The following is a 27,045-nucleotide window of genomic DNA, read 5'->3' on the forward strand; positions in this document are numbered from 1 at the left end:
CGACTGTTCTCCAACTTCCTGCACAATTAGCCACATCCCCCTCCTTTCTCTCTCTTTTCATGCATTGCTTTCACTCTGTCATCTGGCAAAAAGTTCTTTGATGTCTCTAGCTGTTCCCGTCATCCATCGATAATGGCGGTCCGCTCCTAATTAAATTACTCCGTCTCCATCCGCTCCCTTTGCTCCATGACAGAAAGATGAAGCACTAGCAGAGGGCTAACCAGCTGTTTTCTCTCTGCGTCCTTTTCTTCCGGCGGCATCACATCTCAATTGATTAAGACGTTATAATTTCTCTGAATGTAGTTTTAGGATGAGAAGAGGCTACTTTGAAAAACACACTCTCATGTTCTCCTGGGCCGACACACAAACATAAAGGAGACACCAGAGTGTTGAAACCCTCATGTGCAGGGAGACATTTAGTTCTTTGAACGCACCCACGCTCACGTTTCCACACTGACAGTGAGACAGCAGAGTGATGTTCTTCTTGTTTGATGCTTCGCTTTGACGTCGTCATTTTTGTTTATGTGTCAAGCCTGTCACCAGCTTCTCACCACTCGTCCAAAAACCCCGCTGTGACTTCATTACTCACTCTCAGAACTCTCCGGTGTTCCCTTTTTGTTGTTAAGGAACTCGTCATTTTCCCTTTTTAACTCTCTCACACTTGCTCCTTCTTTCTTTCTCTCTCCATCTCTTATGTCGCACCATCTTGCTCATTCTCCTTTTCTGCGTTCAACACTTTTTTCCCCACGCCGACTCATTATCTGTACTGTAAAAGCCATTTACTCAGCCAGGATGTTGAATTAAACCATATATTTTCCATTTCCCTGCTGGGCTGCAACAGATAAGACACCATAACACACACACACACACACACACACACACACACACACACACACGGATGTTCACATTCTGGTGTTCATTTGTATTTTCTATAGATTATGCGTACATTTCAGTGTGCCTAGTTTTGCGTTCACACCCCACAGGCTACGGGCAGCCCTGTGACTTGTCCAATAAGGTGAGCTCTGATCATCAGTATCTCAGAAAAACAACAAAGAAGCTTGAGTCAACTTCACAGCTCAGTGAGACACGAGCAGAGCAGAGAAGAAGCCGGGCTGAGACTTGCTGAAGCAGTGGAACAGTGTTTGATTCAACTTCAAAGGGAGCAAAGGCAGCTTTTATATCTTTGCTTGCAGTCCGGTCAGATGACACTGAGCTGAGGGTTTCTTGCACAGCGTGACTTGAGATGTGAAACAAGAAAGAAATATCAGCTCAGATTGCATTAGTTGACAGTTTCAAAAGACACCCATTTTTGGCAATCATTCCCAGGGGCACTACCAGATCTCTCAATTAAGTTCCCCTCTCTGTCCTGACTCGGCACCTCTGCTGCTCATACATATTGCTTTGACCTATATGATCCCGTGATGGCTTTTTGAGGCTGATACTGCGTTTTTGTGCAATTAGATTTTATAAAGATGGGCTGTAATTAGCTGCCTATGGTCACTTTGTCTGCAGCAGACGGACACTTCAGAAAAACTGAGTAATAGTTCTCTCATTAGTGCATGTAATGCAAATTGATCCTCTTCTTTTTTTTAAAGAACAGGATCAACCCTGTGCACCCTCAGCCTGGAGTTTATTACAGAATGATGACTTGAGGCTCATGGAGCTGGTGTCCTTAAATGTTATTCAATCTAAACTGAAGGACTTTGAAGCTGCTTCTTCACGATGCTGTTGATTTAAGCTTACCTGGTTGCACGATGACTCCTTGACAGTTAATCTTATTGCAAACTCTAGTGCTTGTGAAATGTAACTTAGTTCTCTGTGTGTCTAAAATGTTGGGATTTTTCAGGACTGTCTCGGCCAGGTCTCTCTTGAAAAGAGATTTTTAATCTTAACGAGGCCAACCTGGTTAAAAAAAGTTTGTATAAAATAAAGAATAAATAAGGATTGATGCTATCGAGCATGCTAAACCTCTGCAAATGGCACATTATGGTATCGCCTTCTTCAAAAAGCACAAATGGTTAAATAATCTACAAATTGAGCTGCAAGAAAATAGCATGTCTGTGCACAGGTCCTGTTTGCATGTATTTCAATGAACCATTCATTATGCATTCATCTGATGCAAAACTTTTCTCTTTCATGCAAATGAACCTCATTGCAAAAAAACAGTCTCATTCACATTCACCATAGCTAACAGCCACACACAGCTAGAAGGGAATTTTACTGTCTGCTGGGAGTTGATGGAAACTACATTGCAGTTTTATGAGAACTGTTTAGAGATCATAACAACAATTTCACCTCTTGCTTACATTGAAATAATACATCTGTAATTCAAATATTTTAATATTACTTTGACATTACTATTATTATAATCAGGGGTTAAATCAGTCAGTGGTAAAACCCTGGTTTATTTTTGAATTTGTCTGGGTAGCTACACACAGGATGGGAGTGTTTAGTCTCTGGACAATACAACAGGACAACACTTCATTATAAAGAACCAACTTTAAAGTAAACAAGTCATAATGTCTTATTCCTGTTTGGCTCTTCATCAGGAACAAGTTTAAAGGGATATTTCAGTTTTTTTGAAGTGGGGTCGTATAAGTTACGGTGCACTATTGCTCCTGCTAGCCACAATGAGTGCCGGTGAGCTCTTCCCCTTTAATGAGAAAATTCCCAGAGGGAAAAGCTGGACTATTTTCTCTGCCTATTTCGTGTAGTTTCGCTAAAGTTGAGAAAATATAGTCCAGGAACTAATCACGGTGCAAATGCATTAACCAGTAGAAAAAATTGGAGCTATTCAGTTTGCCGTCAGAAACCCTCTTTTGTTTTGGCACTATTTTCGGATGCACCTCGCAGACCGGTGTTCTTCTGCTGCATGAGCACGGACACACGCCGATCAGCTTCTGCTGTCGAGAGAGAGACTTAGTGACAACAATACTTCAGGACCTTTCTGAATCAGAGGATACCAGCGGCTCACATACGGCTCCAGTCTGCATCACTCATCATGCAGAGTTCCCTGCCTTACAGGAGGTTTGCTTGTTTGAACAGCCGGGATAAAGACAGGTACGTCCCATCTTTTAAATGTGCAGAAAAGTGAGTTTAATTCACTCTAAAGACCGATACCGCTACTTGATCCTGCTACGTGCTTGTTGATCCAAACAGCTGATCGGCGTGTATCCGTGCTCTTGCAGCGGGAGAACACAGGTCTGCGAGATGCGTCTGAAAATAGTGCCAAAACAAAGGGTATCTGATGGCAAACTGAATAGCTCAATTTTTTTTACTGGTGCATGCATTTGCACCATGATGAGTGCCTGGACCATATTTTCTTAACTTTAGCAAAATTATGCAAAATAGGCGGCCCTGTCCGCAGAGAATTGTACCCTAGCTTGCCAGCCAGTCCTCCAGGAATTTTCTCATTAAAGGGGAAGAGCTCACTGGCACGCATTGTGGCTAGCAGGAGCAATAGTGTACTGTAGCTCATAAGACCCCACTTCAAAAAAACTGAAATATCCTTTTAAGTTTTGTCAGGTTGAGCAGCGAGAGTTAAGATGCTGACAGTTCACCTCTAATATCAGACGCAAAACAAGAGCAAACTGCACAAGGCTGCAAAACTCTATGGGCGTTTTTGTGCTTGAATACCATTACATACTATGTGAACTGGACCTTGAGATGGTGCAGATAGTGTGAGCAACTGATGTGCAAATATTGGCACACATGAAATCCATTATCAGTTTGACGTCAGCAAGTTTCCTCAGACTCTGTCACTGACTAAATGTTGGTTGATTGTGTGTCCTGATTGTCTGTGTCATTTCTACAGTCGTCCATTTCTCTGTGTCAAGCTTATGTTTTTTGTTGTTTTTTTTGCTATCAAATTAAACACGTTAATAAGAAGTTAACACACAATTTATTTTAACACCACTTATTTTTGACATGCAATTAACGCACACACATTCTGTGATTGTGACCCTCAGCCGTACTGTGGGAAAACAAAAAGCGGTGAAGCAGAAACGTTGTGGAGAGTGAGAAAAAAAAACACCCTCTGTGAGCAGAGAAGGATAAAGAAATGGAGGCGATATTTCTTTTAACAGCAATATAAAACAGATATTACATGTGAGATTAGAACATGTTTAACTTCATATCATGAACCCTGAGCTTAAAATACTTCAACAAACGTACTGATGCCAAATTTTTCAAAGCAAATATTCAAATTGGAATAATAAAGCTAGCATATTTGTTCACTCATATGTTGATGCGAGTATCCAAACTTGAAAAAGATATCTTTAAGGTACATTTAGAAGAGATACAAAACAATAACTGCGGACGATAATGCCATTAGTTGCGATTAGAATGATGAAGCCCTCATTGCTTTGCCTACCTTGAATTTCCTGCACAGCCGTCTTCTTCTTGTTTTGTCTTATTGTCTTCATTGTTGTGAGTGAAACACTGCTGTTACAGGTATCAGGCATTTTGTGTTGATTGTTAAAACAGATAAGATGCTTGAGAAATTACACTTGAGTATTCCAAGACATCACAATTTAGAAAGAAAATGTGCACTCCTGCTTTCGACTGTGCATTTTTTTTTGTCATGATCAGGACTGGCATCAGAAGGATTCCACTACACCACACACTCTTTCACTTCCTGTGCCACAATGCTAGGTTATCTGTGTCATCACAGATATCTCAAACCTTGTTTTGCAAGCCTGGAGAAACTCCAGCCAGTGTGGGTTTTTTGGCCTCAGTCGGCTCCTTTTATCTCAGAAAGAGTCTCTGTGTGTGAATTCCATTTAGCCAGCACCGACCTGTGAAGGGCACCACACAGGGACAATTTCACCGGGGTAGCTTTCATGTAGCAGATTAATCTGATTTCTAACATGCAGCTTTTTAAAGACTCCAGCAACAGTGTGGCAACAAACAGTGGTCTCAATTCAAATGCATTACAAGGACAAACTGTAGAGTATCCATACGAGATAGAGGAGTTCCCTACAGACAGATTTAAAGCCATCGCAGGACGGCCTGATAAATTGCTAAGGTATCATCAATACCAGTGGATTTCCCCAGTGTGGGGCGATCTGATTGGGTTTCTTTATGGTCATTACAGGATGTTCGACCTGCCTGACAGTAGCTTTTATTAATTAATCAGTTATTCTGTGGTAATCCATTAGTTGTTTAGTCTATACAAAAGCCAAGACTCCTCCTCCTCAACTTGAACTCATTTTAGATCAACAGTCAAAACTTTGTTGTTCTTACGAGGCGCTTCCACCGCAATCATCATCACCACACCAGCACCGTCTTCATAAGATTAAAGCATTCATTCACACACAAGTTTACAGTATTGCTCATGGTTATTAATGTATTGCACCGGAAATCAAAGCATTGCACATTTATGTGATATTCCACAGGAGTCCACAATATGCTATTCTGAAAATGATAATACTCTGCTGTATCGATATATCCATTAACGTTATTTCTTCTTTAACTCAAAGAGCCTGAAAGAGTTTTAGACTTTCAACTAGGCTATATGAGTTTTCAAATGTAAAAATGGCAATTGACAAATGAATTGATTGGACGATTTAGATATGTTGTTAGGGGTGTGCGGTAAACCGGTATCGTCACCGTCACCGGTATAATATGTTGCCACGAAATGGATTTTGCAATACCGTAATTACCGCGGTAAAGCATTGTTTTCACATAATTTGGGCCAAGTAGTTGTATGGGGGAGATTTACTCAAAAGTGAACGCGCATACACTTTTAAGGCCGGTGACACCGAGTCACTGACGTCGCTTACCAGAGGAAGTAAATATTTACCAGCGTGCAGAAAGCGAAACAGTGAGCCAAAACACCGCTGATCTGTGGTCCGTCCAGCCGCACCACCGCGCCAGCCTCACAATGCACTATGTTGATAATGACTGGAATCTGCGCAGCACATGCCTCCTAATATATTTTTTCCCCGACGAGCACACAGGTGAAATAATTGCTCCGATCCTGGCTCTGATTCATTCATTCCTCTGCCTCTCTTTTTCCTTCTCTCTGCTCTCTGTCACTCACTCACACACACACACACACACACACGCACACACGCACACACACACGCACACACACACACACACATCTCCCTCACCCAATCACAAGCCTGCTATCCTGGTCAGCACATTCAATGACATCACGTAAAACTGAACATCAACTAATTAACCAACATCATAACTAATTAATAACTAACCCTAGCAAACACCAAACAACCAATCCGTTACTATACAGAGCTGAACAGTTCCTAAATGACTTCTCTGTGTTAGGTGACATGCTTTTAGCAAATTCTGCCAACATACTGTGAACTGGAAATGTAAAAATAAGTGTGATGACCACTTGTCCTCCAAAAGCCATGTGAAAAACAGAGTGTTGCATCAATAAATTTAAGGATTTCATTAACGGACATTTTATTCACTGACACAAAAAGCACACACTATATGGTGGTAGAATAAGTGTATAGGGTAAAAAACGGAATTCTGAAAAATTAAAAAACGGAATTTGGAAAAAATAAAATGGATTTCATAGGGCACCAGGCATTAAGTGGTGAATTTAATTGCTCAACCTTTAATGATTATACACCATAGTTTTATTACTCAATTTGTTAATTCTGTCTTTGCCTGGTTCTACTTGACTTGAAAGACTAAATGAATAAAGTATAGCTTCCAAAAGCACATTGTGGCCAAGACCTTTTTCTAACATTATTATTAGACATTTCCCACCTGCTAGGATGTGTACAAGGCAAGGCAAGGCAAGGCCACTTTATTTGTATAGCGCATACACGAGGGCAACTCAATGTGCTTTACATTAAAACATTAAAAGCACTGGAAACATTCAGACAAGCATAAAAGAGCACAATTAAACTGCATACACTCACAACACAGAACAAAAAGAGCCAGAATCATGTTTTGAAAAGACTACCCCATTTCATGTTGGAAAACCATGATATAATACCGTTATCGCAATATGAAGGAAAAATACCGTGATATAAATTAGTCAATGTTGTCATACCTGAACATGTTCAATGAACTAGCTTTTTCAAGCTCTAAGTTTAAAAAATAAAAGAACAAGAGAAGCGGGAATAGGGGTTGTTTTCTAGTATTTTAACTTTTTAAAATGTGTCCTCTTTAATACATTGCAAGGTTTAAACATGGCTGAAAACTACCAGTTACACACAGAATATGTATCATGTATTTTATTTCACACTTTAATGAGGCAGTTAATAGTAAACAACAGAGGACTACTTTCACTGGCAGAGGAACTCTGTGCACCTGACAACGGAGTTTGAACAGTGTGAAGCAGTGGAGAGGACGATGAGAGCAGAAGATTTTCTGTGGAAATACAACGTCAGGATTTTGATATAAGTTTATATCTATTTATTAATATTAATTTATTTTCTCTCTATTATGTTCTTTTACACTTTTCCTCTGGCTGTAGGAGTATGCATGTAGTGCTGTTGATAGTTTAGTGAATGGTAAGGTTGGAGGCTTTTAAGTTAAGCCAATTCTTCTTCGTTTGGTTCCTTTAACATTTGTATCATATGAAAAAAAAAACATAAAAGGGTGCACAATATTATTTTCTTTGTGAAGCTATCTCTGTTTTACTTGATGCTAGCTAGTTTGCACATCAATAATGCTAGCTTGAAAACCATGATGTTGGTGGTTCGTGGATTTTAACAGCCTACTGGTATCCATACTTACAATCATTTGTCAAGATAACTGATGCAGCTAAGTTAAAACAAATTAGAAACAAAAATTCTCCTAGCTTATAAAGACAAGTAAAAACAAATTAGTCAAGTTATTTTACCTTAAGAAAAACTTGAAATTTATATTGAAACAACAGAGAAATGTGTGTTTGTTCAACTAGGTAAGACAAGTTTTATAACTGCAATAAAACTATTTAATTCATTGTTTTAACTTGCAGTATAAAGTTAAATTAATGAAATATTAAAAGTTAATTAACATACATAACTTAAACTGCAATATTGTGGCACCTAGTACATTATAGTTAAATCAACTTTTTGAACTTTAATTTTGGATTTAAGACAAAGCTAGTTTTGAAGTTGAATGAACTTACATTTCCAAGTTAAACCAGCTTGAAATATCCTACAGTATATAGGTGCATGGCCCTATATTGTATGCACTCTTTATCTTTTCCTGCATCAAATAACTCACCTGTACAGAAATAATAAACTGAATCCTAAAGAGTTAACTTCCTGGTTGATTGGGAGTGTGCAGTTGGACTCGAGTGCCTGCAGAGATTCTCACCTTTCCTCACTGTTCACCGTCTGGTACAGTCCACCAGCTATAAAACAGAAGCTGTGACCATGATCAGGAGAACGGTGCGTGGTGTTACAGAGAAGCAGGCAATTTCAGCCATTACTGAAAAGTTATTACGGAGCCTGACTTCTTATCTATCCTTCTCTTGATGAAAAATCCACAGGGACTGAGTTATTTTCTTCCACTTGGACCAGAATGCTCCAATATTTCACCTTCACTCTTCCCACTGTAATTTGTGGGTGACCTGCTATTCGTCCTGTGCCTGATGGTGTGCCTGTTTTATAGCTAGGCTTCACAAAACAGAAGAAAGCACCAATTCTTGAAACACAGACGGAGGATATGTGATTTTTTTTTTTTTTTTTTGATAAACACAAAAGTTTATTTTATTAAAAATGCAACACAATAACCGTCTCACTGAAAAAGGTTTCTGCACCATCCTAAATGAAAAGGCAATTTGAAGCAGTACTCTGAGGACTGGAGAAAAACAGGTGGCAGTGCTCCTCTCGGTCTCTCTTTAATGCTTCATTCTCTCTCTTCTTCTTCTTGGCTTGTACTTATTCCAAAACCTTTGTCCCGAGCTCTATCTCCTGATCTTTCCCTCCGCATTACTTGTCTCTCTCCCTTTCTTCGCCTGTTCCTCAAAGGTGGTTCCTTTGCCCTTCTCTGCTCCCCTGCTCTCTCCCCGATCCTCCTCCTGTACCTCCTTTCCTCCCCAAACATCTGTGTGTGTGACAGGTGAGAGAACAGTGACATTCCCCCGGCACTCCCTCCCTCCCTCTTTTCCCCTCCCATTTCTTTCCTCCTTTTTCTTTCGCTGACGCTCCTGTTCGCTCGGTTTCGCTCTCTCACCTCCCATTCCCCCACCGCCTGCCTCCTCCATCTCCACTTTATTCTGTCAACCTCTTCTCGCTTCTCTCCTCTCTCCCTCCGGCTTTCACCTTTCACTGCACCTCTGTTCTTCTTTTTTAATATATCACTCCTCACCCCCCTTCCTAACCTCTGTCAAGCCGCCCCTCCTCTCCTCTCACCTCTCATCTGTTCTTCCTCTCCAGCCTTCCCCCATCCTATCCAATCTATGACAGCATTTGCCCGTCTCACTCCTTTCTTGTGCCCTCTTTCTTCTCGCTTCAACACATCCTTTATTCGTGTCCCTTGTTCCCTCTCTGACCTCTAACATCGTCTATTTGGCCCTCAGCTCTCCTCTCATTTTTGTGTCCATCCGTTCCAAATGCTTGCCATCAACCGCGTGATCTTTTGAACCTCTTACGTCTCTATGGACTGTTTAATCTATCTTTCTATCCCTCGTTCCCATCTGTTACTTCTAGTAACCCCATATCCCTAACATGTCTTCAGCTCCATCCATCCCCTTCTCCCTCTCCATCATACTGTCCTCTCAATCACCCTTTTAAGAGACGTCCAAGCTCGGGCTCGGGCGCAAAAAGTTGTCCATCAAAAAGTTGATCTTAACTTAACTTTTGGCTCGACTGGATGAAATATTCAGTTGTGTATTTTTCCCACAGACTAATAACTGTGGATGTGTTATATTGCCAATTGGATGCAGCAATTCTGATGATTAGTTTGGTATGGATGACATTCAGTATGAAATGATTGTTGTAATGACACTTTGCAGTGCTGTAAATCCTCTCTCACTGTATTATGAAATGCTAAGCCATCAAACTGATGGATGTGCCCAGAAAAACCTCAACTTGACTAGATTTGGGATCCTGTTCACATCATTTCTCACATCAGACACTCATCTGTGATTGATGCTACAGATTCCCAATTAAATGTAGGAGGAGATACCTCAGAGATAAAAACTTATATCAATGAATCTGAAACTCAGGCGGGAGTATGATGGGAGGTGGATTGTATTTGGTATTCACTGTATTGTTTCCTCTTGGGTTATGTATATTTATCAAATAAACAAATCTTGAATCTAGATCTTCAAAGCAAAAGGGACCAAGATCAAGACAGCAATGAAAGCTACGCAGGTTCAGTTAAATAAACTGTAGTAGAATAAGTGTCAAATGACCGAGTTAAAGTCAAAGAAGAAATAGTGAGTGCTAAAAATTGTATCAGGCGAGCAGAAATCACATAAAAGCACATAAAGAGGCAAGTAAAGGTGCAAATGTGACTTCAGAGACTGAAAAACAACAAAGAAGGTGGATGAGGGGCTGGCTCGTCAGTTTGAGGGTACCTAATACCACATACCAATGTATGCTGACAAGACTCAAGTGATTAGAGTGTTGTCTGTGGGATCAATAATGTTGCAGATTTTAAATTTGATTTATATCGTACTTATATTTATATTAGTACCAAATCACAACACATGCTATCCTCAGACTCTTTCCAAAGAGAGCAGGTCTAGACCGTACTCTATGTGCTAATATTAACAAAGACCCAACATCAAGACAGGATCAGATCCAGTCCCATCTTACAGACAGGACTCAGTCTGATCTCATCTTAATCCACCATGAGCAGAACACTTTGCAGCTTTTAGCAAGTTACAGTGGCAAGGACAAACTTCCTTTAACAGGCAGAAACCTCCAGCAGGACCAGACTCATGTTAGACACACATCTGCTGAGACAGTGTTGGAGAGAGGGATAGAGGGAGATGAAGAGAGAGAGAGAGATGATAGTGGTGAGACAGACAGCAGTAGTTGTAGCAGGTGGAGTCTGGCACGTCCACAGCAGCAGAGATCCAGAGGAACCTACGAGACAAGGGAGCTCAGGGACTCCAGAAAGGTCTATGGTTAGTAACTTTAATGGGACAGGAAGTAGGAAACAGGCAGACAGAGGGGTGAGAGGGAAAGACAGGGTCCCAGTGTGTCAGTTCCCCCGGCAGTCTAAGTCTAAAGCAGCATAACTAAGAGCTGGTCCAAGCCTGATCCAGCTCTAACTATAAGCTTTATCATAAAGTAAAGTTTGAAGCCTAATCTTAAAAGTAGAGAGGGTGTCTGCCTCCTGGACCCTGACTGGTAGATGATTCCAAAGGAGAGGGGCCTGACAACTGAAGGCTCAACCTCCCATACTACTTTTAGAGACTTTAGGTTTGATGAGAAGGCCTGCATGCTGGGAGTGTTGCGTTCAAGAGGGGTGATTGTTGATTTCTTCCATTTGATTACAATAAATGAAGTGACCTGAAACACTGTACAAAACATTCAAACCCTCAGTTTCTATCGGTCAAGATGTTTCCACACATGTTTTACTTGTTTAGGGAAGATACAATGTGCATAGACAAACTGAAAACAGCCAACAGATGTTAGTATTGTTGTGTAGCAGAAACTTGCAAATTGACGTCCCCAGAGGAGCTTTGTTGGGAACAAAAGATTGAACCACGTTGGTAAGAAAAGCAAAAGGAAACTCATTTCCAAGCCGTTCAGACTTTAGTGAGGTAGTGAACTCAAGGATTTTTCCTCTTTCATAGAAAAAGCTGTCTAAGCGAAAGATGTTTTGCAGAATGCAGCTGCAGCTCTGAAGTCTATTTAATTGCAAAAATGCTGAGGAGCAAATTAGTTTACCCATCTAAACACAAGCTTTACATTATGATAATTAAAAAAGTTAATAAAGCTCTTCACATAAAATGTAGTAATATATTTGTTTCTTTTTCTGGGATTTTCAAAGCCGGATTATCAAGGCACTCTTTGGATTTGATGACTGACTGGGAGGCCATGGGACCATGCAGGCAAAGAACTGTGAATGTGTTTGATTGTGAAGCAGACAGTAGGACAAAGAGTGACATGGCAGGTCAGCCTGTTGTGGATGTTTCCATTTGTGCACAAAGCATGTCAAATTGTCAAAGAGTCTTGAGGAGTATTTGTGGATGTGTACAAATACAAAATTACACATCTTGTCTGGAATCCTTGGGCAATGTCCCATGCAGCTCATAAGCGGCATATGTTGCAGCCAAGCGGCAACATGTACAGGAACTTTTCAACGTATCTCTGGTTTCTGGTCTAAAGATATGAGTCCAATGCGGAAGTGGTATAAACTCGATTCATCGAGGATCTGCTTGAGGCTGGCTCCGGAAGTACCAGTAACCACATACTCACAAATTCAAAAAAGACGATCTTTACAGCAGAAATAAACATGTTTACAGCCTGGTACAAAAAACGGGTGTAGTCTGGGCAGCTCATTTCTTGATCGGCACACACTGTACAGGGGTGAATTTTTTTCTAACATTGCAATTTCGAAGATATTTAGATTACAAGTTTTCCATTATGAGTGGCACAGCTGACTTGATTGACAGGCAGGAACACTTTTGCTCTGTTCTAAGTTTACACTTGTATGTGTTCCTGTTGGCGCCTCTTGGCCAGGTCATGTTTGTAAATGGGAACTTGTTTTGAAACTTTTTTTTAATTGGTAAAATAAATAAATACAAGCTGTTGGCCAGGAGGCTCGAAGCCGCCTCTTTACGTCAAACTAGCTCAACAGAAGTTAGGTTGAGTTCAACACTTTCAATATGGCTGCCACCGCCGATTGGCCTCAAAACAGCACTTCAGAAACAGATGGGTGACATCACGGATACTACATCCATTATTTATACAGTCTGTGGTTGCAGCGAAAGTATCTCAGAAATAGTTGCCTTAAAGAGGACTCGTCAGTGCCACCACCCCTCATCCAAACTGAATAGTTTTTTGAGTCCAGAGAGAGCGTCCCACAGAGATAATCTCCTGCTGTTTATTTGAAGTCAATTCCCGGGAATATCAGAACCTCAGTGTCCGTAAATTGTGTAGACATGTCAGGAGTTTATTTGTAAATAGGGAAAGCCCAGCAAGCAAGGATCCTCAGAGCCTCTGAGCCTCATAGCCGCTCACCCAACTGTACAATGTACTACTTTTATTGTGTACTATTTATGACCACTGTCTAGTAGCCTCGTACATTTTATATATATTCTAAGCATTCCTCTCTTACTTGCCTCTATTATCCTGAACTCTACTCATAACTTTTCCAATCTGTGCTTTCTGTTCCACGTCATTTGAGCCCACCTCCAGTCTAACTCCTTGCTGATGGTTCCCCCGCTCTGGTGTTGAGTGGCTTCAGTTTATCTCCATCTCCCCAGTTTCTCATCCTTTTCCCTCCTCCCCTCTTCACTTTTGGCCTCATCTATCACCCTCTTTTACCATAACTACATTGCTCCCTTTTTGTCCCCCCCCCCATCACATCGGCATGCTATCTCATCTCCTTGGCCTCCCTGGCATCAGAGCCATAAAATCCCCTCTCATCGCTCCCTCTTCTCCCCAGCTCATCCATCTCTCTTACCCTCCCTCATTTCCATTTCTCTACCTCCTCTCGGCTCTTGTCAGCCCCCCTCGGCTCACACCTTTCCTGTCACTCTTTCTGACGCGCTATCCTCCAATCTTGTTCATAGCATTGCACTCCGTTGGTCATTGTCCGCTAAGCTTGCTTTCTTAATCTATATTTTCAACTGTCTCTTTTACTTATCACCATCATCCCATCCCTCCAGCCCCTCCTGCCTGCTTCTTCTCCTCCTTTTGATAGTGTTTTATCCCCCCAAGGGAATGGGTTTGCTGCAACGGGTTTTTGAGGTATTGACGTTTCCACTGATACCGGCCTAGTTATCTGTCAGGGCCGGGGCTGGAGTGTAATGGCTCTGTAATTGGATAAGATATAGGATTTTTGTCAGAGGGGAGGGGAAACATTGCAAACTGCCTCACCCTCTTTTTTTATCATATGACTATCATCCCTCATGGCGCCTCCTCTATGCTCCTCTTCCTCTCCTTATACGTTCTTTATCTTATTATCTACCATTCTCCTACTTTGTCCCCTCTTTTCCTGCTCTCCTTCTCCCCCCTTTCACTTTCAAATAAGCCACTCTCCTCAACTTGTTCTTTCAACCCTGTCACTTTCTTATCTGTATTTGTGTCCTTTTTTCGAAAAAAATCTATCACAGGGAATCAAAGGAGATGCCTGTGACATGGCCCGTTCGGAGTCCATCCACCACCCACTCTTCCCGATAATCATTTCACAGTCGCATTCTGTCACAGGCCCGGCTGTTTGCTGCTCTGATACATCTTCAGAGCACGTTTGTGTGTGTGAGAGTGTATCTGTTTTATGCACTCTAATGCACACTGTGTTCATTTTCCTTGTATTTCTCACACTGGTTTGATCGCTCTCTCTCTCGGTGGCATACACAATGCTGGCATCAAGCCACAGTTTTTTCTCTCTTTGGCTTTTATGGCAGATGAAATCAGGTCAGCAGGATCCCATCCAGCATTTTTCTTTCCCTTCTGTCTGGCCTTGCTCTTTTGTTTCTGCATCATTTAACCTGAGGCCCATTTAACCTGCAAGGTCCTGGGGAGTTTGGCCTTTTCTCTGGTAGACACCTGGAGGTGCGATATGGGGCAACTTTTGGAGGACACATGGGTGTTTGTCTGGGAATGGAGGCAGAGCCGTGAGGTTTCAGGCGGGCACAAGGGCGCCGGCTGCCACTGAGTGGATTACGAGACAAACGCAGCCATCTATTCCAACAGTCAGGACTGTGGCCATGGGAAAATAGCTCTGAAACATCTCCTCTGGTGCTTTTAGAGACTCCCCTTCAAAGCTATATTTCACCTTGGTTGAATTTCTTCTCTTGGCTTTATTGCACTTTTTCTGTAAATGGGGTCAGAAACCCTGAACTTGTTTTTGTATATATCTGATAGCCGTGTATGCAGAGAGGTAAAGAGGAGGTCAAAGAATTCCTCCAAACATTTAAGCAAGTCATTTAGCCTGTGTTTATTGTCCACATTTGAGACTAATCTAAAAGAAAATCAAACAGATGTAAGCACTGAAAATGTCAGCGCATGTTCCTCAAGAGTGAAATATCACTTTAATCTGCTCTCGAGGATGCACATATTGAACCAGAGCTCAGCGAGAAATAAGTGGAGATAACCATATGTGACTGTCAGTAAGAAGTGGATTGGATTCTTGCTTGACAGTGTTTGCATTTTAACGTATTTACATATCTGGGAAATGTGTCACCCCTGTTCGGCGCTGTGTAAGCACTTTGTGATAAATAGATATCATCGTTGTCAGTATTGTAATGCTGTGCTCACATTCTTATCATGGTTTCAATCTTTGTTGTATTTGAGCTAAAATTACACACACATCTGCAGGACTCCAAAATGTCACAGAATGATTTGAATACCAATGTTTAAAGGGAGTCCATCCTGAAATGTCTGACATACTATTACCAGGTCTCCAGAGGTGGATGTGTCTGCTGTGCTGGAGAGTACAGCAGACCGAAGAAGAGGGGTCTCACCATTCAGGGGGGGATTTGAAATGTGGAGCAGGCTGTTGCTGTGTATGCAGAGCGCTAGAGAAAATATCCTGTTCAACCAATAGACAACATTTTAGGGGCCTCTAATGTAGTCAGTAATCAGTGATAGCCAGGACTTCTTTTCCCTTGTGTTGCATTTGTTCAGAGTACGGCATCAACTTGAAAATTGAGAACTGAGTTGGTGTTGAGGCATCACAACCAGGAACAGACTGCTGCACTTGCATCTTGAAGTCTGTTTGAAAACATCAATTTACAGATAAATTACTGTTGGATGATGCAAGGTTCAGAGACTGCCTTATGCCCCCTTTGTAGCTAACACAAGGGGCACATCAAAGGGGCGGCAACAAGAGGATCCACACACCAGTTGTGTGACGTAACATGCTCTTGCCTCAAAACATTGCTATGTGCTAAATAAACCCTTCAACAGGATCTTCTTTTTGTGTCTGTATGTCTGAACTAGATTTTCTCCCATGTTAAAATTTGACCCCTCCAAAATCCATCAATCAATGGCCACGGTTACATGATGTTTTTTAATTCTGAATTAATAATTCCGAATTAAATAATTCGGAATTAAAGTTTTCTCCTTCGTGTTTACATGGAAATAGTAATTCTGAATTGAGGTTTACATGGAAAACACGTTTAATTGTTTTTATGTAATTCCTCTTAACGTCTGGGGGTTGGGAAGGGTTCTGATTGGACAGGGGCGGGCGTGACGTATTTACGTTTACCGGAAGAAAACAGACACCAGTTCCTGCTTCTTTCATTTTCGGTTACAACATGGAAGACCACACAATAAGTTCAAATTTTGCTTTGATTTTGACTATAGTTGTTAAAAAGCAGCTCGGCACAAACGTACGTTCACTTTCATCAGCTGAGGAGGAGAAGAGAGATAGACGACCGAAGAAGGGAGGCGGAAGACCAGACTGTGGCGATTCAAAGCCGGTTAGTGCAACAGCTGCTCTACCTCAGCCTGAAATATGTGCCCGCCAGCGCGGAGTATGTGCGTCATCGCGACAGGACAAGGGACCGGAATTAATTTAAAGCGGAATGAACGTATACATGATAGAGGAATTATTCATTTCGGATTTAAAATCAGGATAAACCAGACACTTACATCGGATTTAAGTTTAATTCGGAATTATCATTTTCATTTGGAATTAGGTGTTTACATGGTCATTTTAAATCTTTTTAAAGAGGGTTTAATCTTAATTCGGAATTAAAGAGGAATTAAAAGTCTCATGTAAACATAGCCAATCTTCATTTATATCGCACCAAATCACAACAAACGTTATCTGAAGAGTCTTCAAACAGAGCAGGTCTAGACCGCACTCTATGTTCTATATTAACAAAGACCCAACATCATGACAGGATAAGATCCAGTCTCATCTTACAGACAGGGCTCAGCCTGATCTCATCTTAATCCACCATGAGCAGAGCACTTTGCAGCATTTAGCAAGTTACAGTGGCAAGGACAAACTTCCTTTAACAGGCAGAAACCTCCAGCAGGACCAGACTAAAGTTAGACACACATCTGCTGAGACCGAGGTGGGGTTGGAGAGAGGGATATAGTAGAGTATAACTTTTTTTTCCTCAAGGGGCAATTCATTTTGCAGACAGTAGTCCACACAATACAAAACAATACACCACACACAACACCGCACAAGATCCACACATTGTCGACACAGTGATAACAGATTGTTCAAGAAACCAACAGCCGATGGAATAAAGGACAGATTATATCTTTTGGTGCTGCACCTGAAGATTGAATCTTCTCCCTGATGGCAGCATGTGAAACTCCTCATGTAAAGAATGCTGGGGGTCCATAACTATGGCCTTTGCCTTGGAGATGGCTCTCACGTTATAAATGTGATGAAGTTCATTGAGAGAGGCACCACTGATCTTTCAACCTGGCCTGAAGATTTTCACAAGCTTCCTGTTGTTTTGAATGCTGAGGCTGCCAAACCAGGAGATCATAGAAAAAGTTCAAACAGACTCAATAGAAGCAGAATAAAACTTTTTTATTACTTTTTACAAAAAAGATCAGTATTCAAATTGAAATGTAGCTTCGATAGAGGATAGGATGGAGGAGGGTGCAGAGAGAGAGAGCGATGGTAGTGGGGAGATTGCATATATGGTTATATGCCTTGTTTGAGGCAAGACAACACCAAAGGTTGCTGGTTGGCAGGGGCAGCATGTGGTCCCCTTAATATCTGATTGGCCGGCCCTGGAACCAACTCAAATTCAAAACTATGCCACTGTGTCCCTACAAGCTGCTACTACTTTTATTTGCATCTCAATGAAGCACATTTTTCTTTTTCAGTATTTAGTACAGACACATCTTCTTTTTAAACCCTTTAAGAATAAAACAGAGGATTCAAATGTAGCCACTCCATTGTGTTACTAAAATACAGACAAATAGAACATCATTTTTATAACTTATTGTTAGTATTGAAAGTAGATATGATAGTAGTAATAGAACATTTATGGAAATGCTATTCATTTGTTTGTATGCAGACATTCTTCATGTCGCCCCTGCAAAAGTTGGCGCCCCAGTTTGCCCTCCCCTCAGTCAAAAAGTAGTATGGATCTCTACAGTAGTTAACCTGAAACACACTGATTTAGGAGGCTGTAGGATAACTTTGGGTGCATTGATTGACATATTCATTTAGACATGCATACCTTGTTCAGGCTGTATTACAGGCCGCTGTGGATACTGGTAACAAAATGGGAGCAGCTCTAATGGCAGCCCTGTACTGCCTATCTGCCTGTCGTAGTCTCAAGAACTTGTCAGTCTTAACAGTACAAACTAACAGAAGAAAAGAATCCCTTCTTCTCTTACTTTATTTTATGCTATTTATTATTCATACCAGGCCAATCCATTTGACCTCCCAAATATCACAGACCGGACTCTGATAAACGATAAGGGGATGTTTGAGACGACCTTTGACCTCTCACTCATTATAAAAATGTCACTTCCTCTACAGGTGCAGGTGGATGGTCACCTCTGGACAGTGACCATTACCAGTGGCTACAGGTGGACCTGGGTACCAGGAAGCAGGTGAGCGCCATAGCAACACAGGGGCGCTACAGCAGCTCTGATTGGACGACACGGTACCGTCTCCTGTACAGCGACACGGGACGGAACTGGAAACCGTATCATCAAGACGGCAACATTTGGGTGAGTGAACTTTATGTGTGTGAATTATTGTGCGTTTTCAAAGTGTATACTGTATGGGTGCACACATCTATCAGAGGCAGGTGGAGCTGTTAGAACAACTTATTATTATTGATGGTTTGATTGGTTTAGACAACCATATTCAGAAATATTTACTTACATTTCCCCTGTTTTATAATCCCCTTGTACAAGCTGGCCAAGCAGGTTTTATTGTTTATTTGTTTTTACATTATGGGCAAAAGTTTTTTCTTCTCTCAGCGTATGAAACTGTAGGGTGTGGACACATACCTGACCTCTGGAGCAAGTCTTAGTTTTTTCCAATATGGAAGACTTGAGGCAGTCAAAGTATTTTTCAGAGAGATGGCCTTTAGTGAAAGTGATGGAGTCATAGCCGGATGATTTGATTAAGTTGAATCTTGCAGAAAAAAGTTATCATTCCATCATTTGTATCGACTGCCATCACTGGCAAGTATGCATCCCAGTATGGAAACAGTGATTCCAAAGTGAGTCCAAAAATGCAGGAAATATCACTTCAGTTTTGTAGAATGTTTAAAGATGAAATGCATCAGCCTCAAGTTGGATTCAGAGCTTGTTGTTTGACTCTTGGGCAGGTTACCTGTCATATTCACTGTCCTTTAACACCTCAAAGTACATCTCAACTAGTGAGAGTACCCTAAAAAAGGTTGAATATTTGTATCAGTCATTTAAGCCAGATAAAACTGACTTATTCTAGACTCTTTAACTAAAATTTTTATGTATCTCAGTTTTGATAAGTATGGTCTACATCTATTCAAACAGTATTACTGCTGTATATCTCTCAGTCTAGCTCAGTACACTCAACCTCAATCACAGAGAATTACTGACTGGACTATTGTCCAGAAGTCCACACACCAACAGCCTCCATAAGGAGGGTCAGCCACAGAAGGTCACTGCTGAAATGACTGGCTGTTAGCAGAGTGCTGTATCAAAGCGTATGAAAACTGGACTGGAAGGGAAAAGTGTTGTCAGAAAAGGTGCAGAAGCAACAGGGATGTCTGCAGCCTTGAGAGGACTGTCAAGAAAAGTTGATTCAAAAACTTCACAAAGAGTGGACTGAGGCTGGAGTCAGAGATCAAGAGAAACCACGCACAGACGTCTTCAGGAAAGAGACTACACTGACAGATTCCAAATATTAAGACACTCCTGAACCAGAGACAACATCAGAAGAGTCTTACCTGGGCTAAAACAGAACTGAGCTGTTGCTCAGTGGTCCAAAGTCCTCTTTTTAGATTAAATTAAATGTTATATTGTATTTGGAAATTTGAAGGAAGATGTGTTTGAAGTCTGGTGTGAAGTTTCTGCAGTCTATGATGGTTTAAGGTACCATGTCCTCAGCTGGTGTTGGTCCTCTGTGTTTTATCAAGTCCAGAGTCCACACAGCATCTACCAGGAGACTTTAGAACACTTCATGCTTCATCTGCTGACTAGCTTTATGGAGAAGATGATTTCCTTTTCCAGCAGGACTTAGCACCTGCCCACAGCGCCAAAACTACCAAATGGTTTGCTGACCTTGAGATTACTGTATTTGATTGGTCAAACCTGAACCCTGTAGAGAATCTGTGAGATATCTGTCAAGAGAAACGCCAGACCCAAAAATACAGACCAGCTGGAGGCTGCTATCAAAGCAAACTGGGCTTCAATAACATCTCAGCAGAGCTACAGGCTTATCCCCCTCATGCCACGCCCAATTGATGCAGTCACTCAGTGTTAAGGAGGCTCAACCTAGAATTTAATTTATACTTCTCTCTCTCAATTTTAGATTATTTTTTAATTGATCTAAGGAAATATTCTAATAATTGTAGAGTCAGGATTTTTTAATTTTCCATCCATTCATTTACGTCCACTTACCCGGGGTCAGGTCGTGGAAGCAACACTCCAAGCAGATCCACCCAGACATCCCTCTCCCCAACAACACTTTCCAGCTCCTCCTGCGGAATCCAAAGGAGATCCCAGACCAGGTGGGATATATAACCCCTCCAAAGAGTTCTGGGTCTACTCCGGGGCCTTCTCCCATTTGGACGTGCCCAGAACACCTCTAAAGGGAGGCGTCCGGGAGGCATCCTTATCAGATGTCCGAACCAACTCAGCTGACTCCTTTCGATGCAAAGGAGCAGCGACTCTACTCCGAGCTCCCTTTGGATGTCTGAGCTCCTGACCCTCTCTCTAAGGCTGCTTGAATCCACAATCTTATTCTTTCGGTCATGACCCACAGCTCATGACCATAGGTGAGGGTTGGATTTTCATGAGCTGTAAAACAATCATCAAAATGAAAACCAAAAAAAAAAAAGATTTAATACTTCACTTAACATGAAATGAATGTAGAATATATGAATGTTTACCTTAATTGATTAAATTATGTTACAAAAAATATTTAGTTAATTTACAAGATGCACACTTAGATTATTTTTTGGACGGGTGAAATATAATGTGAAACTCAAAATGTTTGCATTAAGGATCTGGTCTAAAGATTTCATCTGATAGAGGAGGAATGAAATAATAATAATTAAATGAGAAAGCTTTATTTTCACCTTCACACAACCCAGAACTGTGTGGGAGGAAGAGTCTTGCTGTGCTGCAGCATGGTGCACATAAATATTCATTAAATAATGAGCTCTTTTTTTACTAAATGTAACCAGTCAACCACTGACCTTACATGCCCTGAAGGGTTATGGATGGAAATCACAGAGAAAATGGAAATAAGCTTCTCTTAACATAGTAACAACGGGATCTATTTCTCACTCCAGCCATCAGACGCCTGCCACTGTAAACAAGCTCCTGAAAGGCCCGTGTGACAATCAGTGATAGTTAGCTAATGGGTTAATGGCCTTCACCGTTCATTGTAGCCGCACGGTGAGAGGCTACAGGTGATAGCAGATGGGCTTTCAACTAGAGCAGAGAAGAAGAGGATAATGGTCCTGTCATGAAAAGCACTGACACACAAAGCTAGTCAGCGGGGAGAAATCAAACCTGTGAGCCCAGAGGAGGGGCTGTTTGTGTGTTTTCTACTCCAGTGAGTCAGACTTGATGATTTTTCTGTCTTTTGTTCCTCTTCCTGCTAGAAAGAAATTTTCAGAGAAGTCAGCCTTCTCCAGAGGAGGACTGATGGGTTTATTAACTTTAATTTTCTTTATTTGTCAGAGGCAACACGGTGCTGCTGATGAATGTACCAAGTTAAGTGAACAAAGTAAAGAACAAACGGCACATATATAAGCAGATTGAATAACATTATATGCTGTATAGATGGATGCATCATAAATAGGAGCCATTAGGGAAAAGACCATATGCAGCACTTACTTTGTAAGGAATATCATATCAGATATCGCATCAACCCACTCATCGCTCTGTAGTGCTACAGTGAGGTCAACAATGCAACAGGGAACCTTTAACTTTTAACTACACTGTACTTAGCATTTAGAAGTTTATCTTTCTCTTCTTTCTGTTGCCTTTTCATGAATAAAACATTCAAGTAAAGAGCCTTTAAAACAGACTAAACGGAAACTGATTTTTATTAAGCTCTGATTCTGAAAGGAGTCTCAACATGCAGCTAAAGAGTTATTTTCCAGTCTTTGAAGAGAGCAGTTTCACAACTTCAGTGCATGAGATTATAGTGGCCAGCAGGGGCAAGTACGCTGCAGACGCTTTCTGTTTGGAGAGACGGACTGAGATTCAGAACCAGTTGTTGGGGGGTCACAATTGTGGGGGGGACTTACTCCAGAGTAACTTAATATCGAAGCATGAAGAGTGAGATAAAGTGTTGCGTAGATCACTACAGACTAGGTCTTGTACCCTTGTTGGCATCGACAACTCTTCAGTGCCGGCACTTTGAAGCAGCAATCGGGGAAAGTAGTAAAGTGCATTACTCACATCACATCCAGTTAGCCAACTCTGTGTCTCATAGCAGGAGCGGGTGAAGCCCAGAGTGTGGGCTCGTCCTCGGTCACCTGCCTGTTGCTGAATTTGTGAATCTGGTTTGGTTCAAGATCCTTTATCCTCTTTATTTCCTCTTGTGTAAAAGGTCATTTTTCAAAGAAGCAACTTAATTCCTGCTGGTGCACACAAAGTAGCCATACCAGCAGGCAGCTGTGCCTCTGTTTAAAAGTACCGGTCTGTACAGGAAGAACCAATTATGTTGGAGAATAGGGGCATATAGAGAGCTGCGTGGGAAGCTGTGGAAGCAGAAGGCTGTTTTCTCACCAGAGAGCCCCTGGGGAATTTTATATGGAGCTTATTATTCACCAACTGGCAACCCACAGTGTTGAATAATAAAGCCAATGCACTACAGCAAAAAGCTGCAGTTCCTTGAGTGTCCACTTGAGGCTGAATGCAAAAGCAGAGGAAACCAGACCAGGTCCCTTGATAAAGTGCTCATTTTTACAGCAGAATAAACGTGTTTATCACCCAGTTAAAGAAACCAGTTCTGGTTCCAAGAGCTCATTTCTCCATTCATGAAAACTGAATAAGGCTGTTTTATTTTATTTTAAATGCACCTATTTAATGACGTCAAGGCTGAGAGTTAGGCGTAGATTTGCACAGTTAGAGATGCTTTTGAGATGACAGACTGGAGGGCATGTTGTAGCTGTTTACCAGGACGCTTAACCCCTGCCTCAAAACCATCTCTTTGCCACTTATAAGGTTGATCAACTGTCAGATTGTGAGTGCATGTCCAGTATGCGGCTGTCACCAATGGGGCTTAATTCTGAGACCACGTCCGTGTTTTGAACAGCCTCTGTCATAGATGTAGAAAATGTTGGCTGCAGGCAGTACAAGGTTTTCAGACCTGCTTGGAAGACGGTAAACACAAACGTAGCCTCCATGACAACTCCAGCTTCTCTGCAGTCTCCAGCTCTTGTTCTAATTACAATTTGTGCAGTGCTTTTCTTTTTTTTGTTGCATGTATGGATTTTTGTTTGTGGGTATTAAGCTCTATATTCTTCCCAAACAGCTCCATAATTATTCTCCTTCTTAGTACTGTAAGGGCTTCTTGCAGTGACAAATATGGATCTTTACAGTTGAAAGCAAATTAAGCTGTTGTTTTTCTGTGATGCATCATAATTGTTTGCAGATTATTATTTATTCAGAAGTGTTTTCCCTCTGCCATTAACCCTGATTCATTGCCTCTAATATTTCTGCAAAACACATTCATCTTTTGGATGTTTTTGTAACTATAGCTGACTTTTTCCCCCTCTTTTGCATAGATGTATGACATATATATTGCTTTTTAAATTATGGCCAGTGTTATTCAAAATATTGCTTCTGTACACAAATACAGAGCCAATAATTTTAAGCTAGGCATATGCCATCAATAACCCCCCCTGCGGTAACAAGCGAAAACTGAAGCCATTTGTTTCTCTCTGTCTCATGTCTTAGTTAGAACAGGCTTTTGCAAGCACACACACACACACGCACCCACCCACACACAAACACACACACACAAATGCTTGCACACACACTTATGCTCATATTAGAGAAAAATGTGTGCATCTGCAAAAGTTAAGGCCTCTTTTGGGTGTGTGTGTCAGTTTATAAGTGGTGATAATATTGGAGCCATCAGCGCTATTGATCAAAGGCATGGCAGGGATGGTAAGGCGCTTAGGCCAACTTAATGTTCACACACACACACACACACACACACGCACACACTGACACGCACACACAGACACGCACACACAGCCACAATCAGACCTCGTTTCAGCCCATTCAATCACATTCAACTCAATCTCATTCACCACTGGATGAGGTTCACACAGAGAGATCCCCTGAGAGAAAAACCCACCTGTCCTGCGGTCTTATGCATGAAGGTTTTATTCAGGAACATTCTGCAACCAATCACCGCCTGCCATTACTCCTCCCTGACGCTGATGACTTAACTCTTTCACGGTCAAACTGAGAGCTAAGCTATGAGAGCTTACTTTGAATCACTGGGGGAGGATATAAGGTAAAAACCAGGAGACTGCAGTATTGGTTTAGTGAGAAATACTGTTTTAATCCCTCACTAATGTACTACTGATGAGTCACAATGACATTGATATATGACTGTGATAATTAAAATACAAACTGATATAACAGAAGCAATGCCTCAGAGGCTGTCAATACTTGCAAACTTGGATTAATCACTTCTGCTATAATTGTACAGGAGGGGAAACACTCCAGCAGATGAACATATTTTTGCACCTAAAGCAAACATTAAATTTTACCTTCTCTTAGACTACTTTAACTGTTGTTAATGCACAGTGGAGCTGCAGTTGTATCTTGTTATAATGCTATGTAAAAAGCTTTGACAAAAGTTTTCTGAGACAACTAGCCAATTCAAATGATTTAGACCTTAATGATTAGGGGTGTAGGGATTCACAAACCAAAACTACCAATCTGAACAATAACCAACCAGGTGCAAGGCTGACCTTTTACCGTTCACAAGAGTAACATTAGCTTAGGTTGCTAAAAGTGGCGACCTCCAGTGTTGAAATATGGAGCCAATGCAGAAGTGCTACAAACTGCAGTTCCTAAACTGTCCACTTGTGGCTTGCTCCAAAAGCCCTTAAAACCACATACACACCCATTCAAAGAAGCCGATCTTTACAACAAAGAATTAACATGTTTACTGCCTGGTAAGAAAAACATTTTGTTCTCAGTAGCTCATTTCTCTGTTCACAAACACTGAGGTTGAATATTTTGAATAACTCATAGTTTTGAAGATATTAAGGTTACACGTTTTGCATGATTATGGCGTGGATGACTTGACTGACAGGCAGTTACACTGTAGCTGTTAGCGAGGAGGCTAAAGGCCCGCCTCAGGTTGGGTCAGCTTTTCCAATATGGCAAATGCTATCGACAGGCTTCAGAACTCCACTTCAGAAACCAGTGGGTGACGTCACTGAGACTGCATCCATGTTTATACAGTCTATATGTGACCGGCTAGCTAACGTTAGTTAGCCCACCAGGAGAAAACAACAATGTCCCAAATTCACTGAAGAAATGTACAGTCTCCACTTCTGAAATCAAGTCAGGTGGACTTACTTAAGAAAGGTAATCAGTCAAAGTTTTATAATTGTGTTTTATAGAAGAGCGATTGAGTATAAAAGCAGCAGGTGAAGATACCTGCCCTGGTGAGAGGCTGGGCAAAACCTATGCTAAGATGTTAGCATTAGTAAGCAGCAGCACAAGCAGCCCTGATCATCAAACACTATCCAGCCACAACTCAGTGAAGGTGAAGTCTAGAGTTATTATTCAGTGAGTGGCAATGACAACCAATGCCAGATGATTACAGGGAAAGTATAAGAAAAGGGAATTCTTAAATTATTATTATTATTTTGTGTTTAAACACAACAATTCTCTCTCATCTTAAAAAAACCACACAAAGTTCTATCATGTAACGTTTTCTCCATCCTCCTCTATAATTTATTTTGCCTTAATTCAAAATCAAGAGAGAATTTAATATTATGTTAGTGTTAGAGTGGCTCTGCTAAGCCCACAAAGTCAGATGTACAGACAAACTATGATTTATTTTTTGATTATAATATAAATATCTTTCCTTCTTTCTAGTTTGACCAAATGTTTGGTTTTGTTCAGCATTTCCAATATGGTGACCGCCGACGACAAACTTCAAAACTCTGCTTCAGAAGCAAATGGGTGACATCACAGAGACTAAGTCCATGTAATATACGGTCTATGGGTGACCAGTTAGTTAGCATGCCACATCTCAGTGAAGGTGAAGTCTAAAGGTATCATTTAGTGAGGGTCAATGACACCCAAAGCCTGACATCATGTGCCAATGTACATCACAGGTGATTACAGGGAAAGTGGAAGAAAAGAAAAAAACTATTTCTTGAATTAATTTTGATTCTTTTGTTGATACGCAACATTTCTCATTTGACCAAACTCTGTCATGCACTTTTTTCCACCTTCTTCTATAATTTATTTGACTTTAATTCAAAATCAAGAGGAAATTAAATATTCAGCTTGAAGTGTTAGCACGGCTTTGCTATGTCTTTAAAGTCAGATATACAGTCAAACTAAGATTTGTGTCTTAGTGATAATACATTTTCATATTCCTCCATGCATTTAACCGTCATAGTGAGACACCAAGTTCACTGACACACCAATGTTACTTGGGATTGAATTATTAGTTTGCATCACACCAATTTAAACCTCACTCAATTGTTCCATATTTGGCTTACAAAGATTGAATTGAAGAATTGGATCAGACTGTCTTGAAGAGAAAAGAGGCACACCTTTTTAAATAATAAATCTAATG

The 27,045-nt window shown here is 41.1% G+C and overlaps 1 protein-coding gene across 2 annotated transcripts in view; it reads left to right on the top strand.

The window, feature by feature from the left end:
• The window catches only part of cntnap2a (contactin associated protein 2a), a 577,708-nt gene that overhangs the window by 237,390 nt on the left and 313,273 nt on the right, over positions 1-27,045 (top strand). For both annotated transcript variants that reach the window (XM_034706352.1, XM_034706353.1), the window contains exon 4: positions 18,565-18,758. In XM_034706352.1, the coding sequence (XP_034562243.1) occupies positions 18,565-18,758 (194 nt within the window). The remainder of the gene's footprint in view (positions 1-18,564; positions 18,759-27,045) is intronic.

Source organism: Notolabrus celidotus, chromosome 17 (genome assembly GCF_009762535.1).
Source record: "Notolabrus celidotus isolate fNotCel1 chromosome 17, fNotCel1.pri, whole genome shotgun sequence".
Classification (NCBI taxonomy): domain Eukaryota; kingdom Metazoa; phylum Chordata; class Actinopteri; order Labriformes; family Labridae; genus Notolabrus; species Notolabrus celidotus.